The 14,327-nt window shown below is 40.0% G+C and overlaps 1 protein-coding gene across 1 annotated transcript in view; it reads left to right on the top strand.

Annotated features, from left to right (window-relative positions):
• Window positions 1-14,327, top strand: part of COL5A2 (collagen type V alpha 2 chain) — a 366,388-nt gene that overhangs the window by 335,157 nt on the left and 16,904 nt on the right. Inside the window, exons 46-49 of the mRNA XM_069615629.1 lie at window positions 2,239-2,346; window positions 2,435-2,488; window positions 3,320-3,427; window positions 10,692-10,745. Of these exons, the coding sequence (XP_069471730.1) occupies window positions 2,239-2,346; window positions 2,435-2,488; window positions 3,320-3,427; window positions 10,692-10,745 (324 nt within the window). The remainder of the gene's footprint in view (window positions 1-2,238; window positions 2,347-2,434; window positions 2,489-3,319; window positions 3,428-10,691; window positions 10,746-14,327) is intronic.

The raw sequence follows: 14,327 nt of genomic DNA, 5'->3' as shown, positions 1-14,327 counted from the left end.
TGGAATGGTTCACCTCCTTTCTTTCAGGCTGAACCCTGCCTCTCTCCTCCTTTCACTTCGGCTGCTAAGCCTCTCGCATGCAGTGTTCCGCAAGGCTCGGCTCTCTCTCCTCTTCTTTTTAATTTGTACATTCAGCCTCTTGCTATTTTTATTCACTCTTTTGGCTTCTGCTGTTTCTCCTATGCCAACGACACGCAGATCTTGGTGCAGCTCGATTTGTCTCTGGTCCTGCCTTCTGCCAATTCATCTTTGGATGGGCAGGAACTGGGTTTGCCTTGACGTGATAAAACCGAAGTGCTGGTGGTCGGCTCTTCCTTGGCCACTCCGGGGTGGTCTTTGGCCTTCTGGCCTCCTGAGCTGGGTCCCGTGCCTGTGCCCTCGACAGTTGTTAAAAATCTAGGGGTACAATTCTCTAGTTCCCTCTCTATGCAATCCCAGAAGAGTGCACTGCGCCAGTCAGTACATTTCAGGCTGCGGATACTGCGGCAGGTACCCCCTTACCTCCCTGCTCATCTTCTTGCTTTAGTTGTGCCCTCTTTAATATCAGGCTCCCTTGACTACTGCAAAGCTCTGTATCTGGCTCGGCCAGTCCATCTGCTCCAGAAGCTACAGGTGCTGCAAGATTCTGCAGCTTATTGGTCAGTAGAGAAACCTAGATTCTGCTCGACCACTCCGATTCTGAAAATCTACCCTGGCTCCCACCGGCCAAGCGCATTAAGTTTAAGGCCCTCTGTGTGGTTCACTGGGCTTTCTACGGCAGAGGGCTCAATTACCTGCAGGCTAAATGTTGTCCTTATGTTCCTGCATGGGCCTTTATTCCATTTCCTCCTTAGGGTTACGGTTCCTCGCTTTAAACTGGCTAGAGTGGGGGGGACACCACACTTTTTCAGTCACAGCTGCTCTGCTATGGAATGCTTCCCCCTTGTTTCTGCGGGCACTAACGATCACCTCTCCTTTCGGCTGGCTTTGAAGACCCACCTTTTCACTTCGAAATAGGCTTTCCTTTCTACCTTCTTCAATGTACAGTCCCTGACCCGGTAGCGCCATGTTGCCCATGTTGGTGAAGGTGCGCTTTACAAATTCTTATTACATTACAGTACAATAGTACTCCAATAGTTGGCATAAGTCATCATTCAACGAACAGCCTCCCTGGTCCATGGGACCAACGAATGGGCCGGGTGATTGTCTATGCTTTCTTGATAAATTGATTTCAGTGGATCTTTTTCAGACCTAGAAGTCCTGGGCAAGCAGGGCTATGTCTGGAGGGCTACATCTGGAGGGCTACATCTGGACACCATCTGATGTCTATGTACTGAGTAGATGGGGAAATAGGTACATGGGGCCTCATTATGTGTTCGGAAGCAATCCGGTGGTAAAGCCGTGGAATTATCCCCATATTCATTTACCATTACTACCACTCAGACACATGGGATTATGAGTGTTGGCGCGCTCGTGTTAGTCCCCATTTTTGGAGTCTATTATGAATTTTGTGGAAATACTGCAAGCAGTAATTCTGGTTTTTGGCAATAAAATGGCCGATTTACTGCAAGATTTTTCGTAAAGGCACATCCTCCACCTTACCGCCAAACCTCATATTGCAGTGTGTTAATGCTGCAGGAAAGTGGTAGCAACTAAATCACTGCCACTTTACTGCCATTGTTACTGCACCACCGTACTCGTACCGAGGCCCGTTGAATGGTGCTCATATGTCGCAAATTTTGAATGCCTCTGTGCTCTTTACCATTAAAGGCATGGTCTAGTAAAACATTTTATTTAAAAAATAGATAGGCAACATGTGCCGCAAAAGCAAAAGCCAGCACAGGAGGGCATCCATTTCACAAAATGGATGCACCCATGTGCTTGCTTTTGCGAATTTTGAGCTTGAATAGCTCAAAAGTTTACATAGGAAGTTTTAAAAAAGAGAATGCTAGTATTTTTTTTATGTTGCCTATCTATTTTTTAAATAAAATGTTTTACTAGACCATGCCTTTAATATTGGTTAAGAAATGTCACTGGGCGAAGAATGCATTATTATGCCCTGTTATAAATATTATACAATGGCGGCATGTGCACAATGTCTTATATAGATAGAATGCGCTTGCAATGTCTTCATGATGCCTGGGGAATATAATCGAGAGGAGTAAAGGACACAGCATTGTGTGAACATGTTTTCAAACACACCCTTAAAAATGACACCCGTCCAGTTTCAAGTGGTTGATTTAAAAATATATTTTTTAGGGTGATCGCGGCGAACCTGGTCCCGCTGGTCTACCAGGTTCCCAAGGATCTCCAGGGACCCCTGGACCCATTGGTGCAACAGGTGAAGCAGGACAAAGAGGTGACCCCGTAAGTATTGTTGCTTAAATACATCAGGACAAATTTAATTTACATTGTTGCATTCTATTCCGTAAATCCTTTATGTCCTTTGTTTTAGGGATCTCGTGGAGCAATGGGTCCATCAGGACGTCCTGGCAAGAGGGGTTTTCCTGTAAGTATTTTGTTAGAATCTTCTAGAACGTGTGTTTTATAGAAGGCCTGTTTTGTCATTGTGGCTATCAATATTTTTGTTTACTTTGACATAGAAATAGCCAGTAAAGCCTAGGCACCAACATCCAATATCTGCTTACAAACACAGCTATCCCCGTAAAAGTATCAAAGCTAATTAGACATCGGCTTACGCATTTGTCGCATTGCCATGTTTGATGATTGCAGCCTAGATCATGAGTTAATGACTCACTGTAGATATAGTTACTGATTTTCCAGTGCTCAGGTGTAATGCCTCCAGATATATTTCACAAGATGAAGATGTGTAGGTTCTTGCCTCTCAATGTCACTGGGCCTAGTAAGATCATTGCCTTGTCCCACCTTGTTCCTCTCCCCTGCATCATCGCACTTTGACACAGTTGTGTATGGGCGCGCTATCAATAAAATATCATATCATATCATATATCATACCCCCCTCTTTACCACTGAATACTCAGATGTAGTTTTCCATGGTTCAGCATATCAAGCACAGTCATGCTTACTGCTGTGGAGCAGGCACTGTAATGCAGTCAAGCTGTAGAATTTTCAAACCAATTGTGTTGAAGGCAAAACAAATCACACTCTTCAATGGTAATCGCTAACAGGAGAGCTGAGCAATTTAGTTTTGCATTCCTGAAACCTGCGGCCAAATTAGAATCCGGCCAGCATCCCATCTTCTGGGAGTTGCACACTGCTAAATCTTGAGTATTTTGGCACGGATCAGAAAAGCTTGCAATCGTGATTTTGGGCGTTGTCACAAATGCAGAAGTTCTCATCCTTATAATTCTTCATATAGGGACCACAAGGCCCTCGCGGTGATAAAGGAGACAACGGCGAGCGAGGAGAACGTGGTCAGAAGGGTCACCGAGGATTCACTGGACTGCAAGGCCTTCCTGGCCCCCCTGTAAGTATTCCTCTGAGTAGGGGGCTCTAGCCCCAGATTCAGCTAAGGATTGCATGAAAAATGAATGCAGTTAATAACAGCAAATGCACTCCTGCGAGAATGTATCTCCCAGCCTCATCTCATAAATTAGAATATAGCGTCTCGTATAAAGGATATAACAAGTAACCATATGCGGATTAAAAGGATTCCCCGTCATATGATAATTTGTGTACGTGGCGGTTGGAATAAAGTGAGTTAACATGTCGTTGCTTAATGTGATGCCCGTTGGGCAGTATTTTGCAACACACCTTGACCTAGCCTTCTTCTAAGAACCCCAATACAAGTAGATACATAAAACTGGGGGTTTATTAATTTTACTCCATCGCAAACTACAATAATATATTTCTTAAAAATAGAATTCCCATACAAGAACTCCCCAAAAGGGATTTGTGATGTTTTACTGAAGTCCAAAGAATCACAGCGGAAATTAGCATGGTGGGTTACCTTTTTACCATATTGCATTCAAAATAACCAAGAAACAGTTTTTACATCGTAGCGCCACTGGCCCCGGCCTACCCTACTTACTTTTCCCGGCCGCTGCTGCCTCTCTTGTACCCCTGTGACATCAGTTCCGTCCCTCTAACGCAGCAGGTTCCCTTGTTCTTTTTTGATTGTCATTTTCTTTTTCGAGTCCCCTGCTTCCAATGACAAAGAAGCCGGGGACACCCCTGCAAACCCTGAAGCCCGTAATAACAAACATGGGGAGCGAGGGATGCCCCTGCAACCCCCGCTCCACGTGTTCAGTATTTTGGGCTTCCGTTTTTTAGTACTGGCCACGTTCTGCCAAATGGTACATAGACCCATTATTTTTTACCTTTTGGGATGTTTCCCGCAAAAGTGCCCTACTTAAGAGATCTGTTTCATTTGCTTATTCTCCTAAGGGAGGAGATGCTTATCCTCAAGTAGGATCGAGATTCCTTGCTAATTGCTGCCCCCTTCTGTTTTTATAGTCCACTTTAGTAATTTAAAGCTGACTGCATTGTCTCCTCCTTGAGGCTGTCAGTAGAGAGGAGACAATGATGTGAAGAGCATAGACCGTGCAGCCGCCATTTTGTTGCCTGGAGGCCAAACGGGAAGTGCAGAGTGTGTGCTTTATCTACTGCTCAAAGCTGGTGTTCTTTGCTCCCCAACTGGCACCCACAGAGCAGCAGCACATCCTCCCCTTGGTATGCCACAGTGCCCTCACTTATCCCAACTGCTCACATTCACCCTCCCAGTCCATGTCCTCCCGACATGCACTTACCTTGTACTCCATCCTGGTTCAGCTCTGCATCTATGCTGTCACACGTCGGTCACCATGGAACCTGTTTGGGACTATCTATAAAACCATTTTCTATTTCACTTGGCAGCACCTTTCCTTGGATGTTCCTATTTTATGAAAGAACGTTCATTGTAAGTGTTAGCAGCAGTGATGCCATATTGGTGTGATCATGGTGAATCACTACACACGGGACTATTAACTTAGACAATAGGCATTTACCGCCTTGATTGGCCCACCATTGAAGTCATTATAGCCTAAGTAATGGCTTCTGACTTGTACCGAAGCACCAGGCGTGACATTGTCACTTGGAACGGCATGTCAGACCTGACAATCAGAGTATGCTTATTGCCACAAAGAAATTACTGGTAGTACTCCTGATCTGTCCATGGGAAGGGACTACGCGATACATGAATAAGTTACCAAGAGTAACTCTGACCTCCTCCTGGAAAGAAGAGTCAGAATTAGTAAGAGTTCCTTTTTTGTGAATCAAAAAGTCTCCCTCCAGGAGTAACTTAGAGTTACTCTTACTATTTGTGGTGGATCAGCCTCTTTATGTTTAACTTTGCTTAAGTATGTACTGGAGCGAATGATAAAGAATGACAAATATGGTGCTAGGGAGGATGTACGAAAGATAAGGGAATTTTTACTTTTTTAACACATGCTCATGGGGCTTCTTCATTTAGGGCCTGATTCACAGAAGCATTTTATAATGGCACAATCCCATAGGGAACATCTCTGTGAATCAGGCCCTGAATATGCACATACTATGCATCATTTACTACAGAGTGGTTCATTATTATGGCTCTTGACTATGCTGTGTAGCTGCTGATCATCTAAAAAACTATGCTTCCCAGCTTCCTGAATTCTATTCTTACTGCTGAGCATGAAATGGTACACCAGAATGTTGTTGCACATTGCACAGCTTGGGGGGTAAATTCGCAAAATAAAAGCAGCTCTTACAACCACCTGAACGGTGTAAATTACACATGAGTAAATAATGCACTTGATTCACGAAAGGAAACATCAAGCTCATATTACTGAGAGCTCCCTGGATCTTTGTGAATCCATTCAATGAAACTGAACTGGGCTGATTTACAAGGGTTCAAAGAAAATTCACTTTTCATATTTTAACCTGGCACGTTTTACCAATGCGTAATTTACACATCAGATTATTTTCTAATGTGTCTCTCCTTTTCTTAATCAGCTTGTAAGTACAGATGGACAACCTTGATAAAGTTACACATTCAAATGCACCTAGAACAAAATCTGTTTCCACTTGCCCTGATTCATTAATTGGGTACAGCCCTCTCGCTGGAACAGCAATATGTTGAATACTGCAAACACACTGTGAACAATTATTTTACCCTCTCTGTATAGTTGATAGATTTGATCCTATATGACTGGCTCATCAATATGATTGCATGGTTGGTTAAAAAACCAAGTAAGTCCACGTGTTGATTTTATTTCAATTGATTGGCATATTGTCTACAAGGATTCACACATTTCACTTATCATTTGTTATGTCATGTTAATTTGATTTACACTGTACACCGCTGCCTTTTTTATCGTCTCCAGGATCTCTGGCGGATCTGAAAAGAAAGAGGCGGGTGGAGGCAGAGCGCAAGAGCGCGCCTGCTGTTCTGTTGGTAGTGTCAGTTTGGGGAAAACGGTCATTGTGCGTTGAGTTTGCTTCCAGGTGGTATGGGTTGGTGGCCATTCGGGTGTGTCCATTTCTATAATTCTATGTGTGGCTGTGGCATGCGGTTGGCGTGTGCATTCGTGGACAAGATGGGGATTTTGCTGCATGAATTTAGATTTGTAGTAGTCATGTGTGGATGTTGTGTTTGTTTGGTGTGTGTTGTAATTGCAGGAGTATGGAGAGTTATTAATACAGTTAATGGTGGCAAGGGTGACCCTTTGGATGATGTTGCATATATTGTTTGGTGTTTAGATTGAAATTGTCTGTGTGGTGGTTAGCAATATTTTGTTTCTTATCACCAAGGTCTTCTCACCGCTGTTTCTTGGCCTTGGAGTCCCGAAATTAGATCTCGTAAATTCGTGGTGTACCTCTTTATATTGAGGTTGCTTGCTCCTTTCATACTATCATTTGGCTTTTTAGGCCGGCAAATCAAAGAGGAAGGTTTTTAATGATTACCTAAATGACAGGTTTTTGTATATTGTGCATATTTCCTTGTGGAGAAAGTTATGAGATGCAAGAGAAGGCTGATCCACCATATTTCATTTTCAAATATTGTTTGTGTTCCAGATGCATGTCAGTGCTATATCTCAGGGTGCTTTTATGTCTATAGATGGAGATTTTATCTTGAACAATCTCTGCTCCGGGTCTGTGAATTGATCTGTGGATGATGCAGAGTGTTTTGAAGTAAATGCTTTTTTATGTTAGCCAGTTTGGGGTCTTGGTGATGGTGTGATGTGCCCTCTCTTACCAAGTCTGAGGTGCAGTGTTGCTGCTGCATTCTGTGTCTATTACAGTTTTTTGCTGAGGTAGTTCCGGCATTCCAAGTTAGATGATGTTGGCATACTCTATTCTTCACATGACGAGAGGGATGAGGACAAGTGTTCTGTGGGGAAAAGGGGAGAAAGGAGAGTGTCCACTTGATTGTGCATAGATGGAAGAAGCATGTGTTCCCTACTGCATTCACTTGGGGTCCTAGTGTTAGGACGTTGTCCTATCAATATTCCAAGACTTTTGACTACTTTGGATGCTTCCTGTGTCGTTTCCATTTCGGTACGCCATGGTATGTGCTGTTGAAATCGGGGGATGTTCAGCATTGTCAAAATCTATGCCTTGTTGTGGTTGAATTTAAGGCTGCTGCGGTTTTATCCAACTATTGACTTGCGAGAGGCAGTTGTAAGGGTTTGGTCTATCTCTACACTGATGTTGAGTCTTTAGATGATTTGCTTGTCATCTGCCTAGACGTAGCAGGTAAGACCATGTCCTTTGATGAGTTCATTAATGGGGTCATGTAAATGTTGTGAGAGGGATGAGCTTTGTGGAACCCCACATGTGGGTGTGGAAGGTGTTGCGCTGAAAGGTGGTAACCAGGTGATTTCAGTGCCTTCTGTCAGGAAGGATTTTATCCATAGTAGTGCAGTGTTGCTAATCCCTGTTTCTTTGATTCTTTTGATGACGAATATGTGGTGGACGGTTTATAGTCAAAATGTTGAAAAAAAAATGTCGACAAACAAAAATGTCGAAAAAAAAATGTCGAAAATAATAATGTCGACATCCTATACTTATAATGTAAAAAGTCATTTTTTCGAAAAAAAAATGTCGACAAAAAAAATGTCACTTAAAACTATCAACACCTCACCCAACACCCCCCTGCCACCCCCCCACCCCCCCCCCACCACCACCCTCCCACCTCTCATACTCAACACATTCTAATTATATATTTATTTATTTATTTATTTATTTTTTTCAATAAATAAATAACCAAAAAGAGTATCATTTACTATTGGGGGGGTCCCCCTCCCAACCCCCCCTCACCCAACACCCCCCTGCCACCCCCCCCACACCCCCTCCAACCACCCTCCCACCCCTCATACTCAACACATTCTAATTATATATTTATTTATTTATTTATTCTTACAATAAATACAAAATTTCGAAAAAATATCGAAAAATGTCGACATTTTTGTTTGTCGACATTATTGTTTTTCGACATTTATTTGTCGACATTTTGACTGTCGACATTTTGACTGTCGACATTATGACTGCACACCGTGGTGGACTGTGTCAAATGCAACTGAAAGGACTAGTAATATGAGTGCAGAAGTAATGTAGGAGACCAAGATAATGTTTATGTTGTCTCAGATGGAGAGTACTGCTGATTCCCTTCCTCTAATAGGACTGAAGGTGATTTGTGCCCGGTCCAGTAGATTGTTGGTCCATGTGTCAGGATTTGTCCATATACAAATGTTTCTAGGAGTTTCATTGGGTAGGGGATGTTTAGCAAAGGTCGATAACTGGTGGGGCTGTCCATGTTTCCTGAGGGATCTTTCAGAAGTGGTTTAATATGGGAAGATTAAAAGCTCCTTCCTACGGTTCCTTTTGTCAGCGAGTGGTTCACGAGATTGCAGAAATAGTCTGCCAGTGTTCTTTGCTGAGGATTTCTTGTAGATGTCTGATGGGTAAGGGTGTACTGGCGAGCCAGCTTGTTGCTTTCCATCACTAATTTAGTGAAGTCTTCTGTCTAGATATGTGTGAAGTAGTCCAGTCTTTTGGTTATCTCTGGAGTTGGGTAATTGGCAAAGTTGTGGATTGGGTCCTGGAGCTAAGAGCTGACAACATTTTGGATGTTTATGACTTTGTTTTAGAAGTGTTTTCCAATGTTTCACCTAGTTTCAGTGTGGGAGTGGGTGCATTATTGCAAGCTGCTGGCTTTCGGATATCATTGATAATGTTTGACACCTCTTTCTGTGTGTTGCACACTTGTGAGATGAATTCGGCGTAGTGTACTTTTTTCACTTTCAGGATTTCAGATTTATAGAGCCTTATCTGTTTCTGGAATGCAATTCTGTCCTGTTGGTTGTCGTTTTTCCTCCATGCTTGATCAAATCTCCTGTATGTTTTCTTCAGCTCTCTGAAGCAGGGAATTAACCATCTGGCAGCCATTTTCTTTTGTGAGGGGGAGAAAGGTTTCTTTGGTGCAACAGCATCTGGAGCTTATGTGATCCATTTTTGGAGTTTCTCAATTCTGGAGTGTGTCCAGGATTGTGTTTGGTGATTTTGTGGATGCAGACTGGTGTTGAGGGATTTCCATTTTCTTTTCTGAATTGCAATTATGGCTATGTGGGAGGACATTACTCATGTTGGAGTGTGAATATTGAAGGGTATAATAAGGTGGTTGCTTCAAAGGTTGTGCATTGGGGTGCAGTTGTAACTAGGTTTGCACCACATGAAGAGATCCTTTAAATTGTTCATTATTTTTAGTTAAGTTTTACATAATATGTGGAGAATTAAATATTCACTGAGTGGCCTGGAACATTTTGAAAAACAACCGTTACAGTGTGAAAGTACAATACATTTACAATAGGCTGGCTAGAAAGCATGAGCATGAGGGATTGGGCAAAACTATAATCTGTAGAATTTCCTTGGGGTTCTTCCAATTCATATGAACATTTTTCACTATGTTTGAGATATGAGGTTCTACTCGGTTCGAACTTGCATCACTATAAACCCACGCATGTAGAAAATCAGAATCAGGACAGTCAATGGTTGTCATTTAAAGAGAGAAGATCAACTCAGGCTTGTTAGCAAATTGATCTCTAGGATACTTAGGTTATACTAGAATTAATTTGATAATGCCTATGCAGAGTTAGATGGCAATTTTATTTATGGGGATGTGATTCACATGTCTGAATTCAGGGTTGGGGAAGAGTAAAACCTGCTTAAATTTGTGAATTTTGAGTGACTATGCAGGACAGCCCACTTGAATTTGATAGGCATAGAAGGAGAGAGCACTGAGAGCCACACATGCATTTACTAAGCATAGAGGAAAGTCAAAGCACTGAGAATCTCATGTATATTCACTAGGCAGAGTAGAAGGCTAAATACTGAGAACCGTGCATGTACTTTGTAGGCAGAGTAGAAGGTCAAGGCACTGAAATCACCATAGGTATTTTACAGTCTAAGTAGAAGGAAAAGTACTAAGAAGCTCACATGCATTTGCTAGGCATAGAGGAAGGGCAAAGTGCTGAGAACCATGTGCATTGTAATGGCTGGTCGAAATCCCAGCTGTATTCTCAGGCCTTGCAATTGATGGGCTGACCTCAAATCCCACCATGAGACCCACGACAGGGTTTGAACCCTCATGAAATCTTACACAAGAGGAGTTACATTTTGGACAGGGATCATTATGTGAAGTTTGAGCACCTCTACTGAAAAGTTGGCAATTCATCTATCTTCTTTTAAAACAGTACTTTCTTTTTTTTTACTAGGGTCCAAATGGCGAACAAGGCAGTGCTGGTATTCCAGGACCCTTCGGTCCCAGAGTGAGTAAAGATTTTATGAGTAAATATGTTCCCCGTTGCCTCAAACTTGGCACTTCTCTGAAGCAGCTTTTAATTAAAAATGTGCTTTTACAGTCGAACAATTTGCTACCAGAAATGTAGTGATTGAATTCTAATGGGGGGATGTTAAGATTTTTCATTGTATTCATTGTATTTAATTGATTAAATGAAATCTTTAAATTCTACTGTGTGTTGCACTGTTTGGTATTCACCTTATTTTCTTAGAGTATAATGCCTAATGATGTAGACACAGATTAATCTTATATCGAGACTGTATGTGATGTTCTGGGAGGTACCACAAGGTCGTTCCATTACATTTCAGAAAGTGCAATTTTGTATTTAAAGATTCCTGCAGTGAAGGTGTTTTTGAAAAACGTAGGGCCCTTAACAGCAAAAATCACAGTCCACATACTGGCACGCATTTGTGGATGGTATTTTACATATTGGGAAGAGAACTTCTCTGTGTGATGGTAAAACCTGGGCTGGGAGAATTTACTGAATGTAAACCATCTCCTCCAAAGGAGGCCATGTACACCCCAACCCCATATTAAAGACCTCTATAAGTTCTGTGGATTTGTAGCAATCAAATAATACAAATATTTCCCTTAACATTCGGTGATTCGGTTACCTCAGTGCTGCAATATATTTCCAATTGCTTGCCCTGACTCTTATTGTATTCATTTCAAATTCTCATGAGGCAGAGCACATTTAGAAAAAAATGATTTCTAGAAATAAAGTGAATTTGTGAAACTGTTTTGTTGCTTTTATAAAGCATTTTTATACAATAATCAATTCCATATGAATCCTCAAAATATAGCCATACTTCCATCCACAAGGATGCAGTTATTTTCATTCACTCACCATAGAGAATGTGTTAATTATATACTGACGCCCAATGAATCTATGTTAACCATTCTTTTCACAATCATTTACAAGTATTAAAAACGTATTTAAACGACACATTGGGCCTCATTACATGGTTGGCGGTAGCCATGGCACTATCAGTGCCATGGCTGCCTCCGAAATCATTCCGACTCCGGTCTGGTGGATGGAGCAATTACCGGTCCATTCGGAGGTTGGCGGGACCGGTAATTCCCCATTCACCGGAGCCACTTCTCATTCCCATTTGAGCCCCCATAGGGCTCAATGGGAAGGGGGAAGGCGGCAATAACAGTACCGCAAATTGCAGTACCGTTATTGACCCCGGTATCCCTCTGTGGGTCCCGTCCTTAACTCCTGGTAAAACCAGGCGTTAAGGAAGGACCCGCTTTGGGAACTCGTAGTTGGGCGGTAAGGGATTACTGGCACCGGTGCCTTTACAGGTGCCGGTATTCCCTTACTGACCACCTCGTAATGAGGCCCATTGTGTTTCTGCCTTTACTTCACTAAGAATAAGGGGGACACGCCCCTTCCCAGTGGTTGTCATCTAGCCCCATTGGTGGGACCAATATGCTATTCACATTAAGACCTTGAAGCATTCTCTCCTTTTAAGAAATGTATAATTTTATCATAAAAAAATGAGCTGTGATCCAAAAAGGAAAAGCGTGTGGTATCTTGAAGTGCAACCAATATTTTTCTTGAGTGCATTTAATTTTTAACACAAGACATTAGCCCTTAATTCACTTCCACCAATAAAAAAATAGAAGACATTTATTTATTGTTTTTCTTACCAGAATTTATTTAATATTAAAGACATTTGTAAACAATGAATTAAACTTACTAAAACACATATTTCATGCTCAAATGAAATAACAGCATGAAAGGATTATACTAATAGGTGCTGAATATGTAACTCGCTAGCTATAACAATTTTTTGATTTTTAAAAAAAGCAATTGTTAAATAGATATTGTTTTAGGGACACTTGGATTTTTTTTGAATAGTTTGTGACATTAGAAATTAGTACAAAAGGTGATTTATAATATATTCATTTTCACATCGTGAACATCTAAGTTAGAACTTTCATTCATTTTAAGTTTGGGAAACCAGAATTATTTTGAAAGGAATTGAAGCATTTCCCTATACATTTTGGAAAATGCAAATATGAATAAATGGTTTCCTTAACATTGGAATTGTTAACAAATACATTCCAAACTTTTTAAACATTTGAATAGTTATTAATCTCTGCTTTTAAAGTTAGAAATAGTAAAATATTTGAAGTAGTTATGAAGTATTTCAAATGTTATAAATATGTTTAGAATGTAGGAATTTGTTTACATTGCGTTTAGAATATTTTAAAGAAGTTGCAATTGTTTTGAAAAAGCTTTCCACATTAGGAATTATTTCAATATATGTTTTCAGTGTATATATCTTCAAATATTGAACATGTACGTGAATTTCTTTTTCTTTTTTAATGCTATAAATAGTCAAATATTAATTCAAGCATTTTCTATTAAAAGTTAGAACATGTTAAACAGCATTTAAACATAGCCTTGAAAGTTGGAATTGATACTAAAAACAATCTAAACTTGTTTCAGCCTTTTGAAAAGATGACACTAAGACTTTATTCTGATGTGTAAATGATGGGATTGGTACTTAAAGTTAAAAAAGTTAACATTCCTTCAAGTTGGAATTACTAAAAGGATTGAGTTAGTTACAAGTGTGTCAAACTATTTTAATTTTAAGAAAGGCTTTACATTTTTGGAATTGTTTTTAGTAAGTTGTAATTGTTCTTGAAAAAAGTCTTTGGCCATAGTAATTAATTGAAAATACATGTTTTCTAGATATATGTTCAAAGGCTGACAATACTACTTTATTGGTTAAATGTATTATTTTAATAAATATACATAATTCAAATGATACTGTAGCATTTTCAAGTAAGAATTTTCAGAACCTTTTTAAATTGCCAAATTTGGAATTGGTAAAATGATCTTACAAATACTTCAAATGTGTAATTGGTTGATAACGTTTCAAATGATGTTCATGCATTACAATTAGTTAAAACCTATTACAACATTTCTTTACTGTTAAAATAAAACTAAACATTGTGAAGGATTGTCTAGTTAAAAGAACTTTTGAAATGGATACTAATTCTTAAAGTTATGAACAATGCAGCATTTCATGTTAAAATATATATGAGCTAAATTATGTCTTTTAAAATAATTCAAGTGTTGTAAAAACATAATGGCAAAATGTTACTTATAACTTCTTTCAAACATTGAAACAATATTTAAACATTTCAAAAGACTACTTATAGTTGCTTAATTCTTCTTAACATTACAAATATATATTGCAAAAACAGGTATTTTGCTTTTACCAAGGACTTTGTAGTTGTTTTTCTATAAAGTGAAAACATGTTTAGATGCTCTCAACAATATGATTACAACCAGATCAAATAAAAAAAAATTATGTTGTTTTATTGAGACCTGCTATTAAACTAAATACCAGTATATTCTTGACTTTATTTTTAAGCCGACAACCTTAGTCACCTGTTAACTTTGATTGGTTAATGTTTAGTTAAGTACAATTGCGATAATTAACTGTGTCTATATGAAACCAAAAACTTTTATTCCAAGACTGGTTCATGGCACTGAGTTCAATTTCTTGAGCACATCACATTTTCTTAA

This window comes from Ambystoma mexicanum, chromosome 9 (genome assembly GCF_040938575.1).
Source record: "Ambystoma mexicanum isolate Mex_15411 chromosome 9, UKY_AmexF1_1, whole genome shotgun sequence".
Taxonomy (NCBI): Eukaryota; Metazoa; Chordata; class Amphibia; order Caudata; family Ambystomatidae; genus Ambystoma; species Ambystoma mexicanum.
Note: the sequence above shows the minus strand (reverse complement) of the source record. Positions and strands in the feature narration are given on the sequence as shown.